This window comes from Panicum hallii, chromosome 3, assembly GCF_002211085.1.
Source record: "Panicum hallii strain FIL2 chromosome 3, PHallii_v3.1, whole genome shotgun sequence".
NCBI lineage: Eukaryota > Viridiplantae > Streptophyta > Magnoliopsida > Poales > Poaceae > Panicum > Panicum hallii.
Genome location: NC_038044.1, coordinates 10,263,000 through 10,286,631, shown reverse-complemented (window position 1 = coordinate 10,286,631; position 23,632 = coordinate 10,263,000). Strand labels below are relative to the sequence as shown.

Genomic DNA, 23,632 nt, shown 5'->3' with positions numbered 1-23,632 from the left:
TGAATACCGAGATCGCCTTTTTGAATAAAGTGAATTAGGGGCCTCTTTTGACATATAACCAAATGAGCGATAATGATCTATAAAGTTGCACAAACTCATTAGTCACAATAATGGTTGTCATTAATCACCGAAACATACCATGAGGGCCTAGATGCTTACACTCGATCGCCCGGACCTTATCCGGATTGGCCTCGATCCCCCGGTGGGAGACCAGGAAACCAAGGAGCTTCCCCGCCGATACGCCGAAGACGCATTTCTCGGGGTTAAGCTTGGTAGAAGTCGCTCGTAACTTGTCGAAGACCTGAGCTAAATTTTCTAATAGGGATTGTGACTCTGGTCTTGACAACGATGTCATCTACATGCACCTCAACTATATCTCTAACCAAATCACCTAAAGTGATGTTCATTGCACGAGCAAAGGTGGGCAGAGCGTTAAGCAATCCATAAGGCATCACTATATAACAATAGAGACCATCCACTGTTACAAAAGCTGTATGCTTCCTATCATCACTAGCCATTTTGATTTGGTGAAAACCAGAATAGGCATCTATGAAGGATAGCAAGTCACACCCGGAGGTGGAGTCTACAATTTGATCTATACGCGGGAGTGGATAGGGGTCTTTTGGACATGCCTTATTAAGATTGGTGTAGTCGATGCACATCCGAAGCTTCCCATTTGCCTTTGGGACCACGACAGGGTTGGCCAACCACACTGGGTGGTAGACCTCCTCGATGAAGCCAGCTTGTAGCAGTTTGCGGACCTCTTCACGGATGAAGTTTTGCCGCTCGATGGACTGCTTGCGCGGCTTCTGCCGGACCGGCCTGGCGTCAGGGTGGATCTTCAGATGGTGCTCAATCACCTCCCTGGGGATCCTGGGCATCTGTGACGGTTCCCAGGCGAACACGTCAACATTTGCCTGGAGGAAGGCGATGAGCGCGCTTTCCTATTTCTCTCCCAGATTGCCACCAATGCGGGTGGTCTGGGAGGCCTCCGCTCTGACCTGGACGGTCTTTACGGGAACATCGTCCGTGTCGGACGGTCGGACCTTCGGCGCCTTGGGCAGAGCCTTAGCACGTGAGGTCGAGGGGTCGGACCCCTAGGCGCCAGCTGCAGGAGCGAATCCTGTTGCCAACGCGTGGAGCATCTCAACCGCAACTACGGCAGCGGCCCGGTCGCTCTAGACGGTGAGAACGCCTGCCGGAGAAGGCATTTTCAAGACCAAATACCCGTAATGGGCAATGGCCATGAACCGGTACAGGGCCGGTCTGCCAATGATGGCGTTGAAGGGAAGGTTAACCTCCACAATCTCGAACTACACATTCTCGGTGCGGAAGTTGTCCTCCGTCCCGAATGTAACCGGTAGGGTGATGGTCCCTACCGGGTACACCGGGTCAGGGCCCACTCCGGAGAATAGGCGTGAAGGAGTCAGCTTGGACTCCGGGATCTGCAGTTGTTTGAACGCTGCATAGCTGATGACGCTGAGGCCTGCACCCCCGTCGATCAGCACGTGGTGAAGGCGGACGTTGGCAATGGTGGGTGCCGTGACAAGCGGCAGCACGCCAGCACCCGCCATGTTCTCCGGGCAATCCGACGGCCCGAAGGAAATGGTGGTGTTCTTCCACCGCTGGTGCGGCGCCGCCTTCGGCGTCGCCGGCTTCACCGAGAGGACCTCTCGGCGAAGGGTCTTGACGTCCCGCCGGGAGATAAGCTCCGAGCTGCCGCCGTACATCACGTACACCTTCTTGCCGCGCTCGTCACCCCCGGACTCGGAGTCGGACTGATGGAAAAGACCCTTAAGGTCTTTGTTGGGGGTTTGATACCCCAGTTCCCTCTCCGTCGCGGCTGCATCGGCGTCGGAGACCTTCTCCTTGCCAGACCGCCGCGGAGGGGAGGAGCCTTCCCTGGAGGCTTGGTCACGCCTCTTGTTGAGGCGCTCCGCGAGCTTCTGGATCTCGCGGCACTCGGTGGCGCTGTGGCGAGCCCCAGGATGGACAGGGCACGACCCAGGGTCGGTGCGCTGTTGTCGTGGGCGCTTGCCGCGGGGGTTCTAGCCCCCGGTCGTTGCTGCTGCAACAGCCGGGCCCCCGATCCGTGACTTGTCAAAGCCACGGGTCTTCTTGTTCTTTTTCTTGCCGCTACCTGGAGCGGCGACGCTGGGCCCACTCGTCTGGGCGGGCCCTGCTTGGGTTGCAGAGTGCCATGCACGGCCCTCTGCAGCCCTGGCACATTTGTCCGCCAAAGCGAACAAGGTGGTGACGGTTTCCACCTGGTGGGTCGCTAGCTTCTCCAGCATCTTCTCATCTCGGACCCCCTGTCGGAAGGCCGTGATGATAGATGCATCGGAGATACGTGGGATTGTTCCACGTACCTTGGTGAAGCGAGAAATGAAGGCCCGGAGGGTTTCTCCATGTTGCTGCCTCACGGCGTGAAGGTGTGCCTCCACTCCGTGCTGCTGGTACGCACTGGCAAAGTTTGCCGTGAACTGTGCGCACAGCTCACCCAGGATCGGATAGATCCCGGGGTAAGGTTCATGAGACAGGTCCGGGCTGGCCCGGTCAAGGCGACATGGAAGTAACTTGCCATGACGGCGTCGTTACCCCCGGCCGCCGTGATGGCGGTGATGTAGACCTGCAGGAATTCTGACGGGTTGGAGGACCCGTCGTACTTCTCCGGCAGGTGTGGCCGAAACTTGGACGGCCAGGCGACTGCACGAAGGTGGTCTGCTAGCGCGGCACAGCCCACCCCGGACACTGGTGCCTGGGCAGGTCCCTGCGGGGCCGGGACCACCGCAGCGAATTCGGCATCGAGGTCGCGTCCCTCGATACTGAGCCGGCGACCACGCGCCCGCTCGATGGAGACACGGGCGTCCTCCCCCGCACGTCTGCGGTTGAGCTCCGCCCGGAGGTCTTCGGTTCGTGCACTCCTCACTGACGGCGAGTGCACAGATCCGGATGCGCCGGCCTGACGACGGCGTTGCCTGGAGGAAGACCCCCCCGCTGAACATGGGAAGCCTGTACCAGGTTGAGGAGGCGGTCGACATCGTCAAGCCACTGCCTCTGGGCATCGGGCGAGGCCGCCTCACCGGGGGCATTGCGGAGCAACTCCCTGGCCGCCATGAGTGGCCCGTTCGGTGCGGGCACCGATTGGGGGCATTGCGGAGCAACTCCCTGGCCGCCATGAGTGGCCCGTTCGGTGCGGGCACCGATTGGGCCACTGAGGCTCGCGCCGCAGCGCGTTGCGAAGCTGCTCGCGCCGCCTTGGATGTTGGACGACGGGAAACATGTGGCGTCGTGGACGCCACCTCCTCGCCTAACAGGAGGTCGTTGTGACCATCTTCCTGCGCCATTGTGGTCTTGAAGGTTGACCGAGCGCAAACCAAACCTAACCCCCTACCTGGCGCGCCAAATGTCGGAGGAATTCTCCAGCCGGGTGGCGGAAAGCACCCGCCTAATCCTAGTTAAGGATGGGTTTGGAGGAGACTTAGGGGCGCACGATCGGTGGACAGATGAGCGCAGGAAGGACACAAAGATTTAGAGTGGTTCGGGCCGCCGGAGCGTAATACTCTACGCCCACTTTGGTGTTGTATTGATTGTGTAGGCCTGCCTGGAACTTAGCCTGGACTTGTGTTTGTGTGTCTGAATCCTTCTTCTAGCGAGTGCACTCTCCCTTTTATAGTCCAAGGGGAGTGCTTACACTGAGCGGGGCCCCGACATGTGGGTCCGGCCAACAGGAGTCTGTTCTACGAGAGATATGGAGGTCATCTCCTCGAGCTCCTCTCCGTAGTCCTCTTTGATCGAGAAGTTGATGTGCGTATCCACAGCCAGGAAATGGCCGTGTACAGCCTTATCTTGCACAGTGTCCGGTGACAGTGTTGCCCAACAGTGAAGTCGTGCTGTCACTGTTGGCATGAAACCTCCCGGCAGGCGGTGAAACAGCGCTGACCCGTTGCGTGCGTACTGTTACAGCGCACGCCTTGGCTCGCCTATTACAGGCCATCATCACGCGCGCAGCGCCGTGACGGGACTGTACACAGTCCGCGCACTGTGCACGGCGATACGACGCGCCGTCTTGGAAATAGGCGGTCTTACCGTTGTGTCAGCCTACCTGCCCCGTGTGTCAGTGGCAGGCTGCTCTTTTTGACTTGGGCGCGCCCGGCCCAACTACCGCATTAAATGCTGGTAGGTGGAGAGGTGACCCGCAAGGGGCCTCCAGCCGCAGGCACGCGGCAGGACCAGCCCCGTTCCCTCCGCAGGACAGCACATGGCAGCGCTGGACCTCTTCGCGGGGGAAGGGGGGTCCGGGCCCCCAAGGCCGGTCGGAGCGGGCTGGCCTGTGATGGGCGGACCATCACACGTGGCGCCCCCGGACCCCCCTGAGGAGACTGGGTCCACAGGAGCTACCCGAGGGCTCTTCCAACCTTCCTGGGGACGCGGAGACCCCTGACCCGGGGCAGCTCGGGGAGGGTCCGGAGACCACGGTCCCAGCTGTCAGGCCCTGGTCGTATGCCACGCCCCCCAGAAGCCGAGGGGGAGATTACGTATTTGTGAGTTCTTAATGGTCTGGACACTCTAGCAGGAGGTACCCCTGCCTGTATGTACCGACACTGAAATCCGGACGACATTCGCTTCTTACCTTAATTTCAAAGTGACCATATTGAATTTTCCAATTTTGTGCTTTAGAAATGTTTTTATGCTTGCTTGTTTGGGTTATGCCCTGACCGAATTCAAAGTAGACATATTTTAATAGAAACTATTCTACTATCTTTCTTTAGAAAAAAGAACCTGCACCTTATTTATGCAAATATATTTTTACTAAGTTACGATAGGAAGATGTGTGTGGGAGCAACTTGTTTGTCTGATTGTGTGGGAGCAAACTAAATTAAACTAATAGAGTGTAAACCCTGTGGAGTTGTGGACCGTGACCAAACCTAGTGACCCAGAGCAGCACACTCTCACCCTTGTCTCCCCTCCTTTCACGTCATGGCCTTCTTTTGTTTTCACGAGAGAAAAACCCAGCCAGCCCAGCACCGGCCTGACCCAAACAAGCTTAACCAGCCCAGCCCAGCTGCCTCCGCTTGCGCTGCAGCTTCTCCCCCTCCACGCCACCGCCGCCTCTGCGCCTGTTCTTCGTTAGGAGCTGCCTCCCTCCTCCTCCCAGCGCTCTCGCAAGCAATCTCGCAGGCGCTCGCCCTCTTCCCGTTCCTGCTGCGCTGCCCGTCAGCCGCGTGCCGCCTCGTCCCCTCGCGCTCGCCCTCTTCCCGGCCCGTTCCGTGCCGCGCTCGTGAGGCCGACAGCCTCGGCTCCACCGTAACCGCTGCCTCCCTCGATCCTCGCTCGGTGAAGGCAACAGCCGTCGCATCGCAGCCGCCCGCGCATGACGCACCTCGGCGTCCGTGCACGTGGCAGCCATCCGCGCGCGCTCCGGCCGCTTGCCCTGAGCGAACCCCCGCGCCCTCCTTTAGAGCCGAGGCCCTCACATGCTCGCTCTCATCTCCCCTCCGCGCCGCCACCAAGTCCGGCGTGGCGTGCCGCCGCCCATCCACCGCACTAGGCAAGCAGAGGCCATGCCTAGGCCTGAACGCCACGATGTGCTAATCACCGCCACGGTGTTCTTCTTGCTCGCCGCGCACCCGGAGCCGGGAGGAAAGGCGAAACATCACCACGGCCGTCGCCTTCCTCGGTCGCTCTCCCGCTCCTCGATCGGTGAGCCTCCGTCCTTGCCCTCTGCCTTGTTTCCTCTCCGTTCTTTGCTGATGCCTATCCCCTCTTTTCCGAGGACAAGTCTCTCTACATCGCCGGGAACACGCCGACGCCGACCACGAGCCGCGCTCTGGAGCCGCGGTGCAGAAGAGGCCATGGCGAGCGCGAGAGGGACGACTCCTTCCTCTACACCGTACCATGGCGTCCGCGAGCTGACGGCTACTCCGCACCATTGCCCTCATCTCGAGTCCCGTCCTCGTCGCCGTCAACCCCTTCGACTCCGTACGCTGCTCGTCGTTTTGGGTGAGCCATCTTGTCTCCCTCTTCCAACCCCATTTGATCAGCTTGTTATACTCGTGTGCTCGCACCCTGCTCTGTTCAACACAGAATACCACCACGGCCACCCTCTAGCACAGCCACTTGCGCAAACATGGAAGCACTTGCTAGCTAGCCTTTGCCCTTTTTCCTTCCTTGGGCTTTTCCTCTAGCCACCTGTAGTATACTGTCCCAAATTACGATTCGAAATGTGTGTTCCGTCCACCGCCCGTGTGATCACCCGTTGATATAACCCCCACCCCCACCAAGTCTCGCAACCTTCAAGCCCTCAACCCACCGCCCTCCTCCCGCTCGCTCGCTGAGGGACGCCAAGCGCCCCAAGCCCCAATGGCAACGCCGTGGGTTATCCTTGACCGGTGCCTCCGCGTTGTCCTCGTCCCAGGCGACGTGGAAGCGGAGGAGGCGCAGGCTGAGCAAGCCGCGGCCGGCCTGGACGCGGAGGCGCAGGCGGTGGCGCTTGAGGAGCAGGTGGACGCGGAGGCGTAGGCGGGGCTCGTTAAGCCCGTGGACACGGGGGAGGAGGCCCAGGCGGAGGACGTGGACGGGAAGGCGGAGCACGCTGCGGCCGCGGCTGATTTCAGGCTATCGGTTGCCCTGCCACCGAGGGTTACCGTCATCGCCGCGGGCTGCGGAGCCCACCCCGACCCGGAGAGCCCCGACAGTTGCCCATACGTAGTCGCCGTCAGCCCCCAGTTCCTCCGTGTCCACTTCACCGAGCCCTTCTTCTTCGGCGCTCATTTTACTCATCATCTCGTTCTGGTGCGCCACCTCCACCATGGCCAGACGACGTACTGCGCCACCCGCGTTCCCGAGCGAGCTGACGGCGTGCCCACCCTCTGGCAGCTCGAGAACGTGGCGCTCCACTCCAACACGAACGGCGACTACACGATCGCTGACTTCCAGATTCAAAGGTGTAGTCGCACCGCCACGCTCGTCTACCTCCAGTCGGGTGGCAATGGATGGCGCGTCAACCATATGCCATACCCGCTGCCCTCGGAGGACCGGGAGTGGACCCCCCATGGCGCGATCTCCGTGGACACAGCCCTCTGGTGGTTCGACCTCTCGTGGGGGATCCTCAGCTACGGCGCCTCGCTCGGAGAGGCCGGTTTGATCTTCCACCACCTCCCGGGTTTTGCTGCACTCTCACCGCAGCCACGCCGCGGATCCACACCAAGCGCTGCGTCACGGCGAGCCATAACAAGCTGAGGTACGTTGAGATCATCAACGAAGGCGAAGCAGCGAAGGTGTGCATGTGGTCGCGGAGCCGTGGTTCCGGTCCCAATGGGTGGAAGTGGGATGCGTGCTACACGGTGAGCTTCGAGGAGATCTGGGACGACGGCAGCTACAAGGAGACCGGGCTGCCGCGGTATGTCCCCATGCTAAGCGTAGTGTGCCCGTCGAACCCCGACTTGGTCTACTTCGCCCTGGAGCAGCGCCTCTTCAGCGTCGATGTGCCCGCGCGCAGAGTCATGCACAACGAGGCCTATGCGCTGGTGGCAGTGCCAGGGCCGCCGCGGCCGCCCTCCAGCTGCTATGTCGTCGCTTGGGGCCCGCAACCAGTTGTATCTCCAGGTATGCAAAGTTTCAGCAAATTCAGTTTGCTGCTCCCGGTTCTGACATTTAGTATTCAGTCACCTTTTGTCTGACTAGCACTTCTTCTCCGCATGAATCCTTTTGTCTGACTAGTATTTAGAAGGTTGCCCAAGAGAAGTACAACCTGATGTGGTTGTGTTTTGAGGTGACATAGGTGATAGTTCTGGTTTCAAGAGCAAATTATCTATCTATTGATCTGAGAGTATATAATGTTTGTACTGCCATACTTCTTCACATGCATGTCTTGTTTTAGGGTATTGTCCATGAGCAGTAACTTACGTACTAGTACCATAGAACTTTCCTATGAAACTAGTGAATAATTTTGATAGATGTATCTTAGGATGGCTTATACATTTATTTGAATCTTTATGAGGTTTAATTAACCATGTATGCTTGATCGTCTAGTTTTGTTTTCCTTACCAAAAACAGGTCCATATGCTGATTAAGATATTTTTCTGTTTCTGCCGTATTGCCTGAAAGGGGATTTCATCAACTTCTACATAATGCATTAGCTGTCCTTTGCTGATCTGTATTGACTGAAAATTGATTCTATCAAATTCTAAATAATGCATTAGCTGAACCAGTTGAAGTAAAACATTCTACACATTCTACACACAACTAGCATGTACTTCATATTAGGGGCAATCTTATGCTCATGAGTCATAAGGTCTTTGTCAATTATTATAAATTTTCTTCAATTCTCCTTTGCTAGAGGTGTCCATTTTTTTCCCTGACAGAGTAGTGATACAACTCGAGGTAGCAAGAACACGGCCACTCTTTGAAATCACAGTTTTGTCTACACAAATAACTTGATTGTGCTAATGCTTCGGAAACTCTGATTCTCTTTTTCCATGTAGTCGGAATGCTCGAAGCCTCCACATCGTACCAACGAGCATACTCAAGAGCCTCTTCATCAGGTGAGTGGTTTTTGAATTCTCCTTCTTACGTCACCCCTTGGTGTTCGCTATGCTGCATTGTACTCTGATGCTGGTGTTGCAGGGATGATTGTACCCACCTTGTTCGGCGACTGCTCGGCTGTGTATGATGTCTGGGCCGAGACAGCTCAGGACGCATTTGTAGATATTACCGCACTTCTGCATAGAGATTCTGAAGTGGACTACATGATCGGGATTGATTCAGAGTTTGCAATTCACGACGGCGTGGTCTCTCTGGGTAGGGAGCCACCATCAGCCAACGTACACTACGAAGAGTTATGCAAGATGGTCAATGGTGGCAATCTGGTCCAAGTTGGTTCTGCCGTCGCGGATGCAAATTTCAATGCACTCTGAAACTGAAGGTTAAACTGCCAGACACCTAAGACATTGAAATTTGCATCCACGACGGCAAAACCAACTTGGACCAGATTGCCACCATTGACCGTCTTGCATAGCTCTTCGTAGTGTACGTTGGCTAATGGTGGCTCCCTACCCAGAGAGACCACGCTGTCGGGAATTGCAAACTCTAAATCAATCCCGATCATGTAGTTCACTTCAGAATCTCTATGCAGAAGTGCGGTAATATCTACAAACGCGTCCTGAGCTGTCTCGGCCCAGACATCATGCACAGCCGAGCAGTCGCCGAACAAGGTGGGCGCAATCATCCCTTCAGAATACAATGCAGCATAGCAAACATCAAGGGGTGACCAAAGAAGGAGAATTCGAAAACCACTCACCTGATGAAGAGACTCTTGAGTATGCTCATTGGTACGATGTGGAGGCTTCGAGCATTCCGACTACATGGAAAAAGAATCAGAGTTTCCAAAGCATTAGCACATCAAGTTATTTGTGTAGATAAAACTGTGATTTCAAAGAGTGGCCATGTTCTTGCTAACCTCGAGTTGTATCACTGCTCTCTCAGGGGAAAAATGGACACCTCTAGAAAAGGAGAATTAAAGAAAATTTAAAATAATTAACAAAGACCTGATGACTCATGAGCATAAGATTGCCCCTAATATGAAATACATGCTAATTGTGTGTAGAATGTTTCACTTCAACTGGTTCAGCTAATGCATTATGTAGAATTTGATAGAATCAATTTTCAGTCAATACAGATCAGCAAAGGACAGCTAATGCATTATGTAGAAGTTGATGAAATCCACTTTCAAGCAATACGGCAGAAACAGAAAAATATCTTAATCAGCATATGGACCTGTTTTTGGTAAGGAAAACAAAACTAGATGATCAAGCATACAAGTAAAATAAGCTTGGCATTGTGTTTTGCTCTCTACCTCAGCATGCATGGTTAATTAAACCTCATAAAGATTCAAATAAATGTATAAGCCATCCTGGGATACATCTATCAAAATTATTCACTAGTTTCATAGGAAAGTTCTATGGCACTAGTATGTAAGTTACATACTACTCATGGACAATACCCTAAAACAAGGCATGCATGTGAAGAAGTATGGCAGTGAAAACATTATATACTCTCAGATCAATAGATAGATAATTTGCTCTTGAAACCAGATGCCGAATGCTACCTACGGTGTGGTAAATTGCACCAACAACACAAGCAAACGAGATGTACAGAATTCTCGCAAAAGGAAGAGACAGGAGGAATCGTAGCCTGGAGCTGCCGCCACGAAGAAACAACATATGCTGAATTAGTACGCGCTGTGACATCCAATTCTTCTCTCAACATCTGGAGCCGTACTGTTGCTACGCGGTCAGGCTTCAAGACATGATTGTAGAGTTGCTTCCATTGTCACCAGGCAACATATTATTAAACTTTGGACTCCAACTGGCAGATTCGAGGTGAAAAAACTTTAGCAAAAGCAGAGACTCAGGAGAGCTAACTTGTCCCTTCAGGGATGTGCATGCCAAAGCCACGTTTCATTTTCTCGATTCTGATAAATTGAAAGTTGAGAAATGATTAGTATCTGGAAACCCTGTCTTAACAAAACTTAATCAAGCTACACATGGCAATCTAGTATTTTCAATGTTCAAGTACATGGTAGCAAGATTCTAATAGAAAAGAAGCAACAAAACTAGCTACTGATTATGACACTAGACGAATTCAGGAAGTAAATGTGAGGATGCAACTATGCTTTCTATGCTCAAAGTTTATACTCAGCCTCGTTGGTAAACAAATGGCTAATACCTTTGTAGTTTCCTTGTACACTTATTAGTTTGCACACATCCTAAACAATACCTCATCTCCTTTCTTGATAGCATGTCCAGCCTTAATCATAACTTCAAGCATACGATCTTTAAAGCGCCAATGCAGGAAGCAATTAGCATTGGGTGAGTGGTTCAACATATCTGGCAAGAAAATGACAAGTCATAATTTAGCTTTTGTATTCCTAATCAGAAGATTGGGAGGTGTGCTAGCAGTGACACCAATATAAATTGACTTAAGGTGAATAACTATAATGTTTGGGAGAATTAAAGATGCAAAGCACTTGTGTGAAATATGACAGTAGATGTATTTATTATGGATTTTAGCTCAGGAGTTCTACTTTGTGCAAGTAACAGTGTTAATATAAGAGATATTATCTACTATTAGTATTTAACTTACATTTCATACTGATTCAAACGCTCGAATGCTGTATTACGTAGCAGTAAATAAACAAGCATAGCAGCATACAAAGCCACAAAACAAAGTAGAGTTAAGGTCCAATGCAAGTACATGGTTAAATCCAATTATTGTGAGTATCATCTCTCAGGCTCATACACTAGAGCTTTGTTGTTGATTTTAGTACCTACTACATACTGAAAAGCTGTAAATAGGGAAACATGACAAAAAAGAAAAAGAAATACCGGCATAAGGATATTTGCATCTTGGATGAAGGCTCCCATTCTCATCTTCATGTTGACAGAGCGAGATTGAACAATACTCAGTGCCCAGAGAAATCTCTCATGGTCACGGGCAAGGCGTTTTAGCTTTAGAGGAACTGCTTTGTCCTGGATATTACTCATAAAGCTAATGTTAAAGGAGCCCAGGAAGCAAAGCTGGTAAAAGAGTACAGTGTACAGAAGTGTACCCAATGCTTTTGCCAGAAGTCAATTGCTCGTTGCTGGTGCTTTAACATTTCTGAGGCAAGATCTTCATCTTCTAGTTCCATCAAATCCTCCTAGAAAGCCAGGCATGTAAATTCATTCAAACTGTAGAATCAGATATAAGAAGCTTCCGTCTCAAAAAAAAAAGACAAAGTAGCAGTTTACTTTTGGTTAGCTTTTGGATACCTTCGGTGCCAGCAGCAAACTAGTGCATTCATCAGGCCCTGGCAAAAAATCACCACATAACTGCCAAAAGTTGTCTTCTATATCAAATGCATAGAGAAGAAGGCAAGCTAATCTTAGATCCCAATCCATCTGCAGGAATAATACAAATCCCATTAGCTTGCAGTCTGCATCACTATTGAAGCTTGACATCAGGGAAGGAGGAAAACATGATTTATGTTTTTGACAATGGTGTCATTTATTCTCTTATTTAACAGTGAGGATAGTGGGTTGAAAAATTCAACCATATAGATGGAATTTGTACAGTCGAATTGCTGTGGATTCTCAATTACTGTTCAACTACCAGTGCTATAAGAACTAAAATATTCTATGAATAGTGAAATTGCATGATATAATCGCAACTTCAACACAGAAGCATTAGAGGGCTCCAGACTTTTTCAATGTTGTATTTGATACCACACCCACACTTATTTGCATGAACAATATGTTCACCAAGCTAACTCAACTAAACATCTAAAATAAACCAGTGACAGCATTAATAGATTGGTTATTCCATTTACCTCTGGATCTGTTGATTCAATAATGTCGAATATAGGATGACCTAGTGGAATAATGTCAGGGAAAAACATCCAAGGTTTCTTTTGAGTTATAGTCAGCATTAGCTCTAAGGGAATCTCCATAATTACCTGAAAAAAAGCAAGCAGGATCAATATTCATTTAAAGCATATCATCACTGTGTAATAAAACTAAATTTATTATTTAAAAAGTTGGAGCATCCTCGTCAAATTGTATCATTGTTTCTGAACAAGACCATTCTACAGCATTATGAAGAAGTTACATGCGGGCATTGGATTTGGCAAAGTGCATGGGAATAAACTTGTAGTTGGATGACATTATTTTTGGCAGCACCACGAAGTAGCATAAGCAACTGACTTCCACTGGTGATTATATAGAAGATACTATACATGGCAATTGAAATAGTGTGCTGGCAAAACACGCATTGACAAGAAGCAAGTACCAATTTAAACAGCTATGCTGCAGCACTCACTTATTCATATGGCAGTGTCAGACCAATCACAAACTACATCCATTACACAAGGGACTAACTAATGTGGTGAAGCACATCCGGTTGTGTTGAACCGGTGGTTTGAACCTCAAATTGATTAGGGAAGCTCTAGTTAGAGGTCTGAGAATCACTGAAATGTCTCACTCTAGCTCTGCGTAGCGGCTCCACATCCCGGGAAGCATACACGCCCATCCCATCCGGCCCTTCCAGGAACTCAATCCCGTACGCCCGCATCATCCGCACGTATCCTATCCGGTAGAAATCACGGTCCACGGGCTCCATCTGCACAATTCCAACGCGCACATGAGCAATCCAAATGCCAGTACGACGTCCGAAACGGAGAGACAAGGAGCATCACAAAGCCACGAGAAGCTCATTTCCATCGGCCGCAGAATCAGAAGCTTTCGCAGCAGTTTAAAACATCCAGGAACAAGAAATTCCAGGGGTTGGGAAGCGATAGGGGGACCTCGGGCGGGAAGGGGTCGTCCTCCTGCGGCGGCTCAAGCAGCCTGAGCGGAGGCGTGGCATCCTGCTCCTCGGCGACCTCCTCCACCGGGGGAGGCGCAGGCGGCCGGCGCGGAGAGGCTGCGCGAGGCGCCGGACCCCCGGGGCAGCGACGTGGCGGGGCGGGAAGCGAAGGGACGGAGGAGGGAGGAGGGAGGGAGGAGGAGAGCGGAGGCCGCGGGCGTCGCCATGGCAGGGCAGGACGCAGCGGGGAGGGAAGCGGGGTGTGAAGTGGACTGAGACGTTATCTATTGGTTAGCGGGCGGCGGTGCGCAGCTTGAGTCCACCTTCCGAACAGGGAGGCGTAATCCTGAGCCGTTCCGTCTAGTGGCGATTCAAAAGGCACGCCACGCAACGCTGCAGGCGGGCGCGACTGCGACACAAAGCTTGAGCCGATTTCTCAAGTATACAAATGCAGGCCTGCAAAAGTATAGAAAAGAAATACCTTCTTGTCCAAAGTCCGGAAACGGAACCACATCCCACAGCCCATCACTAGCTATAATCAGAAACTCCAATTCATCATTTATTTCTTGTTCCTGACACACACACACACACAAAAAAAGAGAGAGAAAGTTCGAGTGTGTTATGAATAGCACTTGTATTCAATAATAATATAATATGAGAACATGAGGCGTACACAATAAGGACTCTACTAACGTATATGTAAGAGGACTCTATACTCCTAAGAGAGTGAACAGATTAGGTCTACAAACCACAAATCACATGTAAAGCCATAAAACATCAATGTTAGGATAAGCAAAGATCAAGTTACCTGAATCTCAGGCTCCGCAATAACAAATTGCTTTAGCAGACGGTTGCCGAATGCCCGAGACATCGCAAGTACGCCACCTACCCTCCATGTTCCTGTAAAAGCACATTGGCCACTATGAGCAAGATCATGGCAAGGAACTTTGGCTAAAACATGCAATCATGTAAGTGTAATTGGCGTGGTTAGTGCAGGGCTTACCAGCCCACATAACTATCCCACCAGCACTCTCAATTCGCTTCCTCTCATCACTTCTGTTCGGCTTGTGATCTTCAGATAGCGCAATAGCTGCAAGAGGTAAACGAGATATTTTACAAACAAGGCAACAGGCAAATACATCTGGATTATAGACATAACCCCATAAGACTTGCCTAAGCATCAATGCAGACATCCCTTGGATACCAGAAAAGGAGAACTAATGTTCCCACCATCAATTGAGTCTAATAAATCCATCTCATGTTGTGCAAATAATTTGGCGCATGCCTAGCGAGCAATTCATCTAAAAAGCTAACAATTGTACAATTTACCCAATAAAGAAAGATGATAAGAACAATAACGTTTTATTACAATTACAGCAGTACTAAGTTTTGTTCTCAGAAATCAGTTTGAGTGATTCATCCAATCTCTTGCGTGTCATTTTGATATCAATTGTAATGTTATATCGAAGGTGATATACTGAAAGAACATGTTCCTCACAAATTGTCCAGTTTTTACACACCAACCAGTTCATAATACTATTTAGAACCATTACAATAAATACAGTCAATAGTCACTAACAATACTAAATCTGAAGTAACCGTATTTCATGTCTTATAAATCTCTGGTATAGCGGATTAAACATGCTTCCAGGCTGGCACAGAGCCCACATACTTGCATTTAAAATTATTCAATCAACAACATCATTCTTCCTAAGTAGCACAGAATTTCCAAATAAGCTTACCTTTGCCAGCCTTCGATATAACAGCTCTTGAGTCTCCAACATTTGCCACATAAAGATGATCACCAACCAACACTGCTGTTGATGCAGTTGACCCGTCATCTCTATGAGAGTTCCTTTCAGCATCCAAGAACTCTGAATCTGTCTTTCTATATGTTTCAAGTTGCCAGATGATGACTGGATTACTTGAAGGTCCATGGAAAATTGGAAATGTTATGTGCAATACATACTTATAGCTAATTTTGTATCTTTCATGAACTCCGGATGTTTCATGAGGTTGTCAAACAAGTGCTCCTTCAAATACTCAGCAGCACGTGAACCGCCATGACCTGAGAGAATAGAAATGTTTCAGATAGATGCACTGAGAGACAACAGAAAGTCTAGAAGAACAAATCTCTGACCGTCAAAAATTCCGAAGAGACTTATTTGTTTATAATCAATTTTAGATGATTTTATATCATAGAAATCTTCCATGCTTGCCCTTTTTCCTCTAAAACTTGAATACCCACAATTCAGCCTTCCGTCAACACTGCAAACAGTCAAACAAACACAGGATTTATTTTTTAAAATATGATTGACGAAAAAACATCTGCACATATTCTCTGGGAAAATCACTTATATGTCCTGATATAGGAAAAAACTTAGCCAATAAGTATTAACAAGTGGCTACCTACTTGAAAATAAAGCAAACTTAAATGCTCTAATTGATATAGGGAACAAAATTCGACAGGTAACTTGAATCTGAGAAGTGTCATTTTTTTCATACATACAAATTACAAAATTCTCTTTCTGAACAACAATAAGATCAGGATTTAGAAAAGTGAGATATGTCTAACTAATAGAGAATCTGAAGTATCACGGCATAAACAATAATATGATCCGGTTTCTAAATCGTATTTTGATACCATGCACGTAACATAAGATATTTACACATGTAGCATTGTATTTAATTAAATTTGTTAAGTCAGAAACCTCTTGAGCATGTTGTAGTACATCAAAGTTTGATAGAAATGATGACAATCAAGCTAATAGACAGTGTAGAAACATCTCAAGATACAACATAAACAAAATCCTGTAGTAGCATTATTCCTATTTTATCAAGCAGCTTACTAATATTTCCATTTCGTGAAGAGTGGTTGGTAGAGTATTTTAGATCAATCTGTGGTCTGACTTATGTAGCAAAGTGTGGTATCAAATTCACAATGTGGTAGGACACAAGGATAAGTTTAGTATGAAAGCTCAAAAGTAGTTTCACATTTAATTTGATTCCTGGTGACAGGGGTACTAGTAATTCATGAAATCCAGCAAGCTACCACCAGCTAGCAGAACAACGAAATTCATTATGATTGTCAACAAAATGTTACGTGTGCTGCTTTCTAATAGTGGCATGTGTCTGCATCATGCAATTGAGCTTACAATCGTGAGCAATCCCAAAAGGTTTGTAAGCTCAAGGTCATGTTCCACTGGAACTATGTGCAATTCTAAACATCAAGACCAAGGTGATATAAGGACCCACAGTGGATGCATTTTTAGCAACAACGCTGCCCTTCCATACAAAATTAAGAAAAAAATGAAATTACAACAGATTTGGAAGCAGTGTACGCTACAGTTACAGCTATTTTCTTATTTGCATGGGACCATATGAAAAATAGCATTACACTGTCATGGTTGAACTTTGATAGTGTACCAGCTCATACGAACTGAAATTCAACAAGGATAACTGACAACCTACCAAACTAAATACAATTCTGGATACAAGATGACGCACGAAAAGCTATGTCTAGAAAGTCCCTGCCTCCCTGCCGTTACTTTCTCAAATGCTAGAAGCGCCAACATCTAATTCATTTAGTGTATTGTACTACTCAATCCTGTTGGTATGCGAGCTACGTGGCGGATCTAAATTAAATGAAGCAAAGAGAGTGCCAATAGAACCAATGGTTCGAGACGTAAGCTGCAATGAAGGGCATTGGGCAGCAAGTGTTACCTCTTCCATCCTCCACTCATATAGCCAACCTCATCCGCCCTCTCCCTCTCCTTCTGCCTTTCCCTCTCCTTGTCCCTCTTCTCCTTCTCCTCCCTCTCCTTATCCTGATCCTTCTCCTTGGGCGCCTCCACAGCTAGTACGGTAGACGTTGCAGGTGTGGCCTCCTGCTTCCTCTCCCCCTGTGCCACCGCTATGGATGAAACCTCATCCTCCTCTTCTTGCTGGGCCTCCAACTCTGTGTCCCCCACAGCCACCGCTGGCTCAGGTGATGCCTCCATTTCGCCCCCGTCCACCTCCATCGCTTGTACCCCTGCTGCCGGCGCGGATGACACCTCCACATCGGCAGCCTGCATCTCCGTCTCCGTGGACGAGGCCTCCTCCTCCTCCGCCTCGTCCTCTTCCACCTCGCTGGTTTCCTCCTCCTCCTCCCCTTCTGCCACAGCCTGAGCGGGCGGCACCCCTCCTGGCTCCACCATCATCTTCCCCCCGGCACGGAACCGGCGGTGCTTCAAGGGGTGCCGCACGCCGAGTCTCTTATCGTGCGGCGGCCTCGCCGAGGGCCTCGTGCTCACCGCCGCCGCCTCCGACGCCGCGGGCGAATCCCCCGATGCCTCCGTCACCGCCGACGATGCCGACGCTGTGTTTGCCGCGCTCTCCTGGTCCTTCACGGCGCCATCGTAAACCATCTAAATCGCCGCAGACACCCAAACCCTAGCAGCAGCAGTACCATCAGACACGGAGCTCAGATGCAAGGCCGCTTCAAATTCGAACAGGAAACCGCGCACGGGGAGCTGGAGCAATGGGGCGGGAGCTCACCTGCGGGATCCGATCGGGAGGAGGCGGAGGCGATCGGATCGGGGAGGCGGCGGATCTGCGAGGCTCTGGATTTGAGTGCGAGGGGGAAGAAGGGGTGGGGCGGTGGGTGTGAGCTGGAGGCGGAGAAGGGGGGAGTGATCGGGGGAGTGTGCGCGTGAGGTGAGATCAGATGAAGCCCAGGCAAGGGAAGAAGAGGAGGAGAGGAGCATGCTCTCGCCCCAACCTTCTTAAATAATTTTATCGGCTTTCTTTCATTATTTATTTGCTTTTTTTAATGTGCGTCCGTGGCTCGGGAGGCGTGAACACCTGGGAGTCGGGCGACCGGTCGTGTGTGGCTATTTGAACACTGACGTGTGGGGCTAAGATTTCTTAGGCCCAGATGTAAGCGAGCCAGGAGAGTTTGCGTTTGGTCGGAAGTGTAAGGGCGGCACGGCGGGGTTGTCGACGGGCTGCGCGGCGCCTGCTACTGGGTCTCTAGGGGCAAAAATATGGGCCGAGATTTACAGATGGGCCGCATGTCAGGAATGTCGGGAGAAGGCCCAACCGCACCAAGCTGCTGTTTGTGCTGAGCTCGTCAGTTTTGAAAACTTGAAATTGAAACATGCCTTAGGAATTTTTCGAAGATAAATTGCTAGGAACTTGCGGTAGGCTCAAAGTATAAAAGCAGGAATAATAATTTTTTTAACCAACTTCGTGGGGGAAGATCCCCACCTACTTCGCATTTCATTGATAAAAAGATCGGGTGTGTTCCTCTGTTGTTAAAGGTATGTAAAACACACCTCATTTTCTATATACCAAAGTAAATTTTTTCTCTCATACAAACTTAATACTTTGGCCTTTTAGGACCAAAGGCACATGATGCTATCCTTACTGTTTTAAATCTTGAAAGGTTTGTTATCATGTATCGTATCAGCCATATCTTCCAGAGGTGCTGCTGCTATATGTATTCAAAATTCCTTTTAATATTTGCAAGTGCTTCTTGGAGCTAAACATGGAGGAATGGGGGGAAGGGCTACCAAATATGACAATCTACATGATACATTTGGTTTCTGCATCACTTACATAATTATTTTATTTCTTTTCTTGTAATCAAGTGGCTATCTCCTGTTACAGTTCACTATTACCATAGTTGGAAAGTACATTGTTCTAAGTGATGCTTACCTTTCAGCGATGAAGGTGGAGATGGCCCGTGTCCATTGTTTCATTATCGTGTAACATTATTCTCTCTTATAAGGCACTTGTGCATGCTTCTTGCCTGTCACTTGAAACTTATTTTTGATTTGGTTGATTGTACTGATCTTGAGGATTCAGCTACGAAACATGTTTGAACAATCCGTACTTATGGTACTATCTGTCACTCTATACTGCCTTTCCTTATCTTACAGTTTTCTTAAAAAATATGGAGGCTTAGCTATGGTGATGTCAAGTACGTAGATGATAGGCATCGGCACATATACGAGGTCTGAAAATCATTTTTTTAGAATATAATCATCCGCCAAATTGATCAACATGTCTACAGTTTCGTTTGAACTTGTCAAAGAATTTCGAGTTACAAAGTCTTGCAAGAATTTCGAGTTTACGTAGTCTGTTTCCGGACTTTGGACAAGAAGGTATTTCTTTTCTATACTTTTGCAGGCCTGCATTTGTATACTTGAGAAATCGGCTCAAGCTTTGTGTCGCCGTCGCGCCTGCCTGCAGCGTTGCGTGGCGTGCCTTTTGAATCGCCACTAGACGGAACGGCTCAGGATTACGCCTCCCTGTTCGGAAGGCGGACTCAAGCTGTGCACCGCCACCCGCTAACCAATAGATAACACGTCTCCGTCCTCTTCACACCCCGCTTCCCTCCCCGCTGCGTCCTGCCCTGCCATGGCGACCCCCGCGGCCTCCGCTCTCCTCCTCCCCTCCCTTCTCCCTCCTCCGTCCCTTCGCTTCCCGCCCCGCCACGTCGCTGCCCCGGGGGTCCGGCGCCTCGCGCAGCCTCTCCGCGCCGGCCGCCCGCGCCTCCCCCGGTGGAGGAGGTCGCCGAGGAGCAGGATGCCACGCCTCCGCTCAGGCTGCTCGAGCCGCCGCAGGAGGACGATCCCTTCCCGCCCGAGGTCCCCCTATCGCTTCCCAACCCCTGGAATTTCTTGTTCCTGGATGTTTTAACCTGCTGCGAAAGCTTCTGATTCTGCGGCCGATGGAAATGAGCTTCTCGTGGCTTTGTGATGCTCCTTGTCTCTCCGTTTCGGACGTCGTACTGGCATTTGGATTGCTCATGTGCGCGTTGGAATTGTGCAGATGGAGCCCGCGGACCCTGATTTCTACCGGATAGGATACGCGCGGATGATGCGGGCGTACGGGATTGAGTTCCTGGAAGGGCCGGATGGGATGGGCGTGTATGCTTCCCAGGACGTGGAGCCGCTACGCAGAGCTAGAGTGAGACATTTCAGTGATTCTCAGACCTCTAACTAGAGCTTCCCTAATCAATTTGAGGTTCAAACCACCGTGTGCTTCACCACATTAGTTAGTCCCTTGTGTAATGGATGTAGTTTGTGATTGGTCTGACACTGCCATATGAATAAGTGAGTGCTGCAGCATAGCTGTTTAAATTGATACTTGCTTCTTGTCAATGCGTGTTTTGCCAGCACACTATTTCAATTGCCATGTATAGTATCTTCTATATAATCACCAGTGGAAGTCAGTTGCTTATGCTACTTCGTGGTGCTGCCAAAAATAATGTCATCCAACTACAAGTTTATTCCCATGCACTTTGCCAAATCCAATGCCCGCATGTAACTTCTTCATAATGCTGTAGAATGGTCTTGTTCAGAAACAATGATACAATTTGACGAGGATGCTCCAACTTTTTAAATAATAAATTTAGTTTTATTACACAGTGATGATATGCTTTAAATGAATATTGATCCTGCTTGCTTTTTTTCAGGTAATTATGGAGGTTCCCTTAGAGCTAATGCTGACTATAACTCAAAAGAAACCTTGGATGTTTTTCCCTGACATTATTCCACTAGGTCATCCTATATTCGACATTATTGAATCAACAGATCCAGAGGTAAATGGATTAACCAAACTATTAATGCTGTCACTGGTTTATTTTAGATGTTTAGTTGAGTTAGCTTGGTGAACATATTGTTCATGCAAATAAGTGTGGGTGTGGTATCAAATACATCATTGAAAAAGTCTGGAGCCCTCTAATGCTTCTGTGTTGAAGTTGCGATTATATCATGCAATTTCACTATTCATAGAATATTTTAGTTCTTATAGCACTGGTAGTTGAACAGTAATTGAGAATCCACAGCAATTCGACTGTACAAATTCCATCTATATGGTTGAATTTTTCAACCCACTATCCTCACTGTTAAATAAGAGAATAAATGACACCATTGTCAAAAACATAAATCATGTTTTCCTCCTTCCCTGATGTCAAGCTTCAATAGTGATGCAGACTGCAAGCTAATGGGATTTGTATTATTCCTGCAGATGGATTGGGATCTAAGATTAGCTTGCCTTCTTCTCTATGCATTTGATATAGAAGACAACTTTTGGCAGTTATGTGGTGATTTTTTGCCAGGGCCTGATGAATGCACTAGTTTGCTGCTGGCACCGAAGGTATCCAAAAGCTAACCAAAAGTAAACTGCTACTTTGTCTTTTTTTTTTTGAGACGGAAGCTTCTTATATCTGATTCTACAGTTTGAATGAATTTACATGCCTGGCTTTCTAGGAGGATTTGATGGAACTAGAAGATGAAGATCTTGCCTCAGAAATGTTAAAGCACCAGCAACGAGCAATTGACTTCTGGCAAAAGCATTGGGTACACTTCTGTACACTGTACTCTTTTACCAGCTTTGCTTCCTGGGCTCCTTTAACATTAGCTTTATGAGTAATATCCAGGACAAAGCAGTTCCTCTAAAGCTAAAACACCTTGCCCGTGACCATGAGAGATTTCTCTGGGCACTGCCCGTGACCATGAGAGATTTCTCTGGGCACTGAGTATTGTTCAATCTCGCTCTGTCAACATGAAGATGAGAATGGGAGCCTTCATCCAAGATGCAAATATCCTTATGCCGGTATTTCTTTTTCTTTTTTGTCATGTTTCCCTATTTACAGCTTTTCAGTATGTAGTAGGTACTAAAATCAACAACAAAGCTCTAGTGTATGAGCCTGAGAGATGATACTCACAATAATTGGATTTAACCATGTACTTGCATTGGACCTTAACTCTACTTTGTTTTGTGGCTTTGTATGCTGCTATGCTTGTTTATTTACTGCTACGTAATACAGCATTCGAGCGTTTGAATCAGTATGAAATGTAAGTTAAATACTAATAGTAGATAATATCTCTTATATTAACACTGTTACTTGCACAAAGTAGAACTCCTGAGCTAAAATCCATAATAAATACATCTACTGTCATATTTCAAACAAGTGCTTTGCATCTTTAATTCTCCCAAACATTATAGTTATTCACCTTAAGTCAATTTATATTGGTGTCACTGCTAGCACACCTCCCAATCTTCTGATTAGGAATACAAAAGCTAAATTATGACTTGTCATTTTCTTCCCAGATATGTTGAACCACTCACCCAATGCTAATTGCTTCCTGCATTGGCGCTTTAAAGATCGTATGCTTGAAGTTATGATTAAGGCTGGACATGCTATCAAGAAAGGAGATGAGGTATTGTTTAGGATGTGTGCAAACTAATAAGTGTACAAGGAAACTACAAAGGTATTAGCCATTTGTTTACCAACGAGGCTGAGTATAAACTTTGAGCATAGAAAGCATAGTTGCATCCTCACATTTACTTCCTGAATTCGTCTAGTGTCATAATCAGTAGCTAGTTTTGTTGCTTCTTTTCTATTAGAATCTTGCTACCATGTACTTGAACATTGAAAATACTAGATTGCCATGTGTAGCTTGATTAAGTTTTGTTAAGACAGGGTTTCCAGATACTAATCATTTCTCAACTTTCAATTTATCAGAATCGAGAAAATGAAACGTGGCTTTGGCATGCACATCCCTGAAGGGACAAGTTAGCTCTCCTGAGTCTCTGCTTTTGCTAAAGTTTTTTCACCTCGAATCTGCCAGTTGGAGTCCAAAGTTTAATAATATGTTGCCTGGTGACAATGGAAGCAACTCTACAATCATGTCTTGAAGCCTGACCGCGTAGCAACAGTACGGCTCCAGATGTTGAGAGAAGAATTGGATGTCACAGCGCGTACTAATTCAGCATATGTTGTTTCTTCGTGGCGGCAGCTCCAGGCTACGATTCCTCCTGTCTCTTCCTTTTGCGAGAATTCTGTACATCTCGTTTGCTTGTGTTGTTGGTGCAATTTACCACACCGTAGGTAGCATTCGGCATCTGGTTTCAAGAGCAAATTATCTATCTATTGATCTGAGAGTATATAATGTTTGTACTGCCATACTTCTTCACATGCATGCCTTGTTTTAGGGTATTGTCCATGAGCAGTAACTTACATACTAGTGCCATAGAACTTTCCTATGAAACTAGTGAATAATTTTGATAGATGTATCCCAGGATGGCTTATACATTTATTTGAATCTTTATGAGGTTTAATTAACCATGCATGCTGAGGTAGAGAGCAAAACACAATGCCAAGCTTATTTTACTTGTATGCTTGATCATCTAGTTTTGTTTTCCTTACCAAAAACAGGTCCATATGCTGATTAAGATATTTTTCTGTTTCTGCCGTATTGCCTGAAAGGGGATTTCATCAACTTCTACATAA

At 48.2% G+C, this 23,632-nt stretch overlaps 2 protein-coding genes and 1 pseudogene across 2 annotated transcripts; 2 read left to right on the top strand and 1 right to left on the bottom strand.

The window, feature by feature from the left end:
* Nucleotides 1–8,404: 8,404 nt before the first annotated feature.
* LOC112885163 lies at nt 8,405–8,918 on the top strand. Its single transcript, XM_025950824.1, has 2 exons — nt 8,405–8,546; nt 8,629–8,918. Exons 1-2 carry the CDS (start codon nt 8,492–8,494, stop codon nt 8,916–8,918), a joined length of 345 nt encoding a protein of 114 aa, XP_025806609.1. The 5' UTR covers nt 8,405–8,491.
* Nucleotides 8,919–11,623: 2,705 nt separating this feature from the next.
* On the bottom strand, nt 11,624–18,105 carry LOC112885184 (probable protein phosphatase 2C 52). The gene is made up of 11 exons (XM_025950844.1): nt 17,884–18,105; nt 17,068–17,778; nt 15,485–15,612; nt 15,310–15,412; nt 15,087–15,268; nt 14,348–14,434; nt 14,153–14,244; nt 13,826–13,916; nt 12,371–12,496; nt 11,814–11,942; nt 11,624–11,732 (listed from the first exon to the last, which is right to left on the bottom strand). The coding sequence occupies exons 2-9, from the start codon at nt 17,751–17,753 to the stop codon at nt 12,426–12,428; spliced, it is 1,440 nt and encodes a 479-aa protein (XP_025806629.1). The 5' UTR covers nt 17,754–17,778; nt 17,884–18,105; the 3' UTR covers nt 11,624–11,732; nt 11,814–11,942; nt 12,371–12,425.
* Nucleotides 18,106–19,638: 1,533 nt separating this feature from the next.
* LOC112885180 lies at nt 19,639–23,305 on the top strand (annotated as a pseudogene).
* Nucleotides 23,306–23,632: the final 327 nt, after the last annotated feature.

What these genes read in the sequence shown, in the direction of transcription:
- LOC112885163 (XM_025950824.1), top strand. Translation starts at nt 8,492, where the DNA reads ATGCTCGAAGCCTCCACATCGTACCAACGAGCATACTCAAGAGCCTCT. An exon ending in CTCAAGAGCCTCTTCATCAG is followed by an intron (nt 8,547 to 8,628) that starts GTGAGTGGTTTT and finishes CTGGTGTTGCAG; the next exon opens with GGATGATTGTACCCACCTTG.
- LOC112885184 (XM_025950844.1), bottom strand. Translation starts at nt 17,753, where the DNA reads ATGGTTTACGATGGCGCCGTGAAGGACCAGGAGAGCGCGGCAAACACA. An exon ending in ACAAAATTAGCTATAAGTAT is followed by an intron (nt 15,269 to 15,309) that starts GTATTGCACATA and finishes TGGACCTTCAAG; the next exon opens with TAATCCAGTCATCATCTGGC. An exon ending in TTGCGGAGCCTGAGATTCAG is followed by an intron (nt 13,917 to 14,152) that starts GTAACTTGATCT and finishes TGTGTGTGTCAG; the next exon opens with GAACAAGAAATAAATGATGA.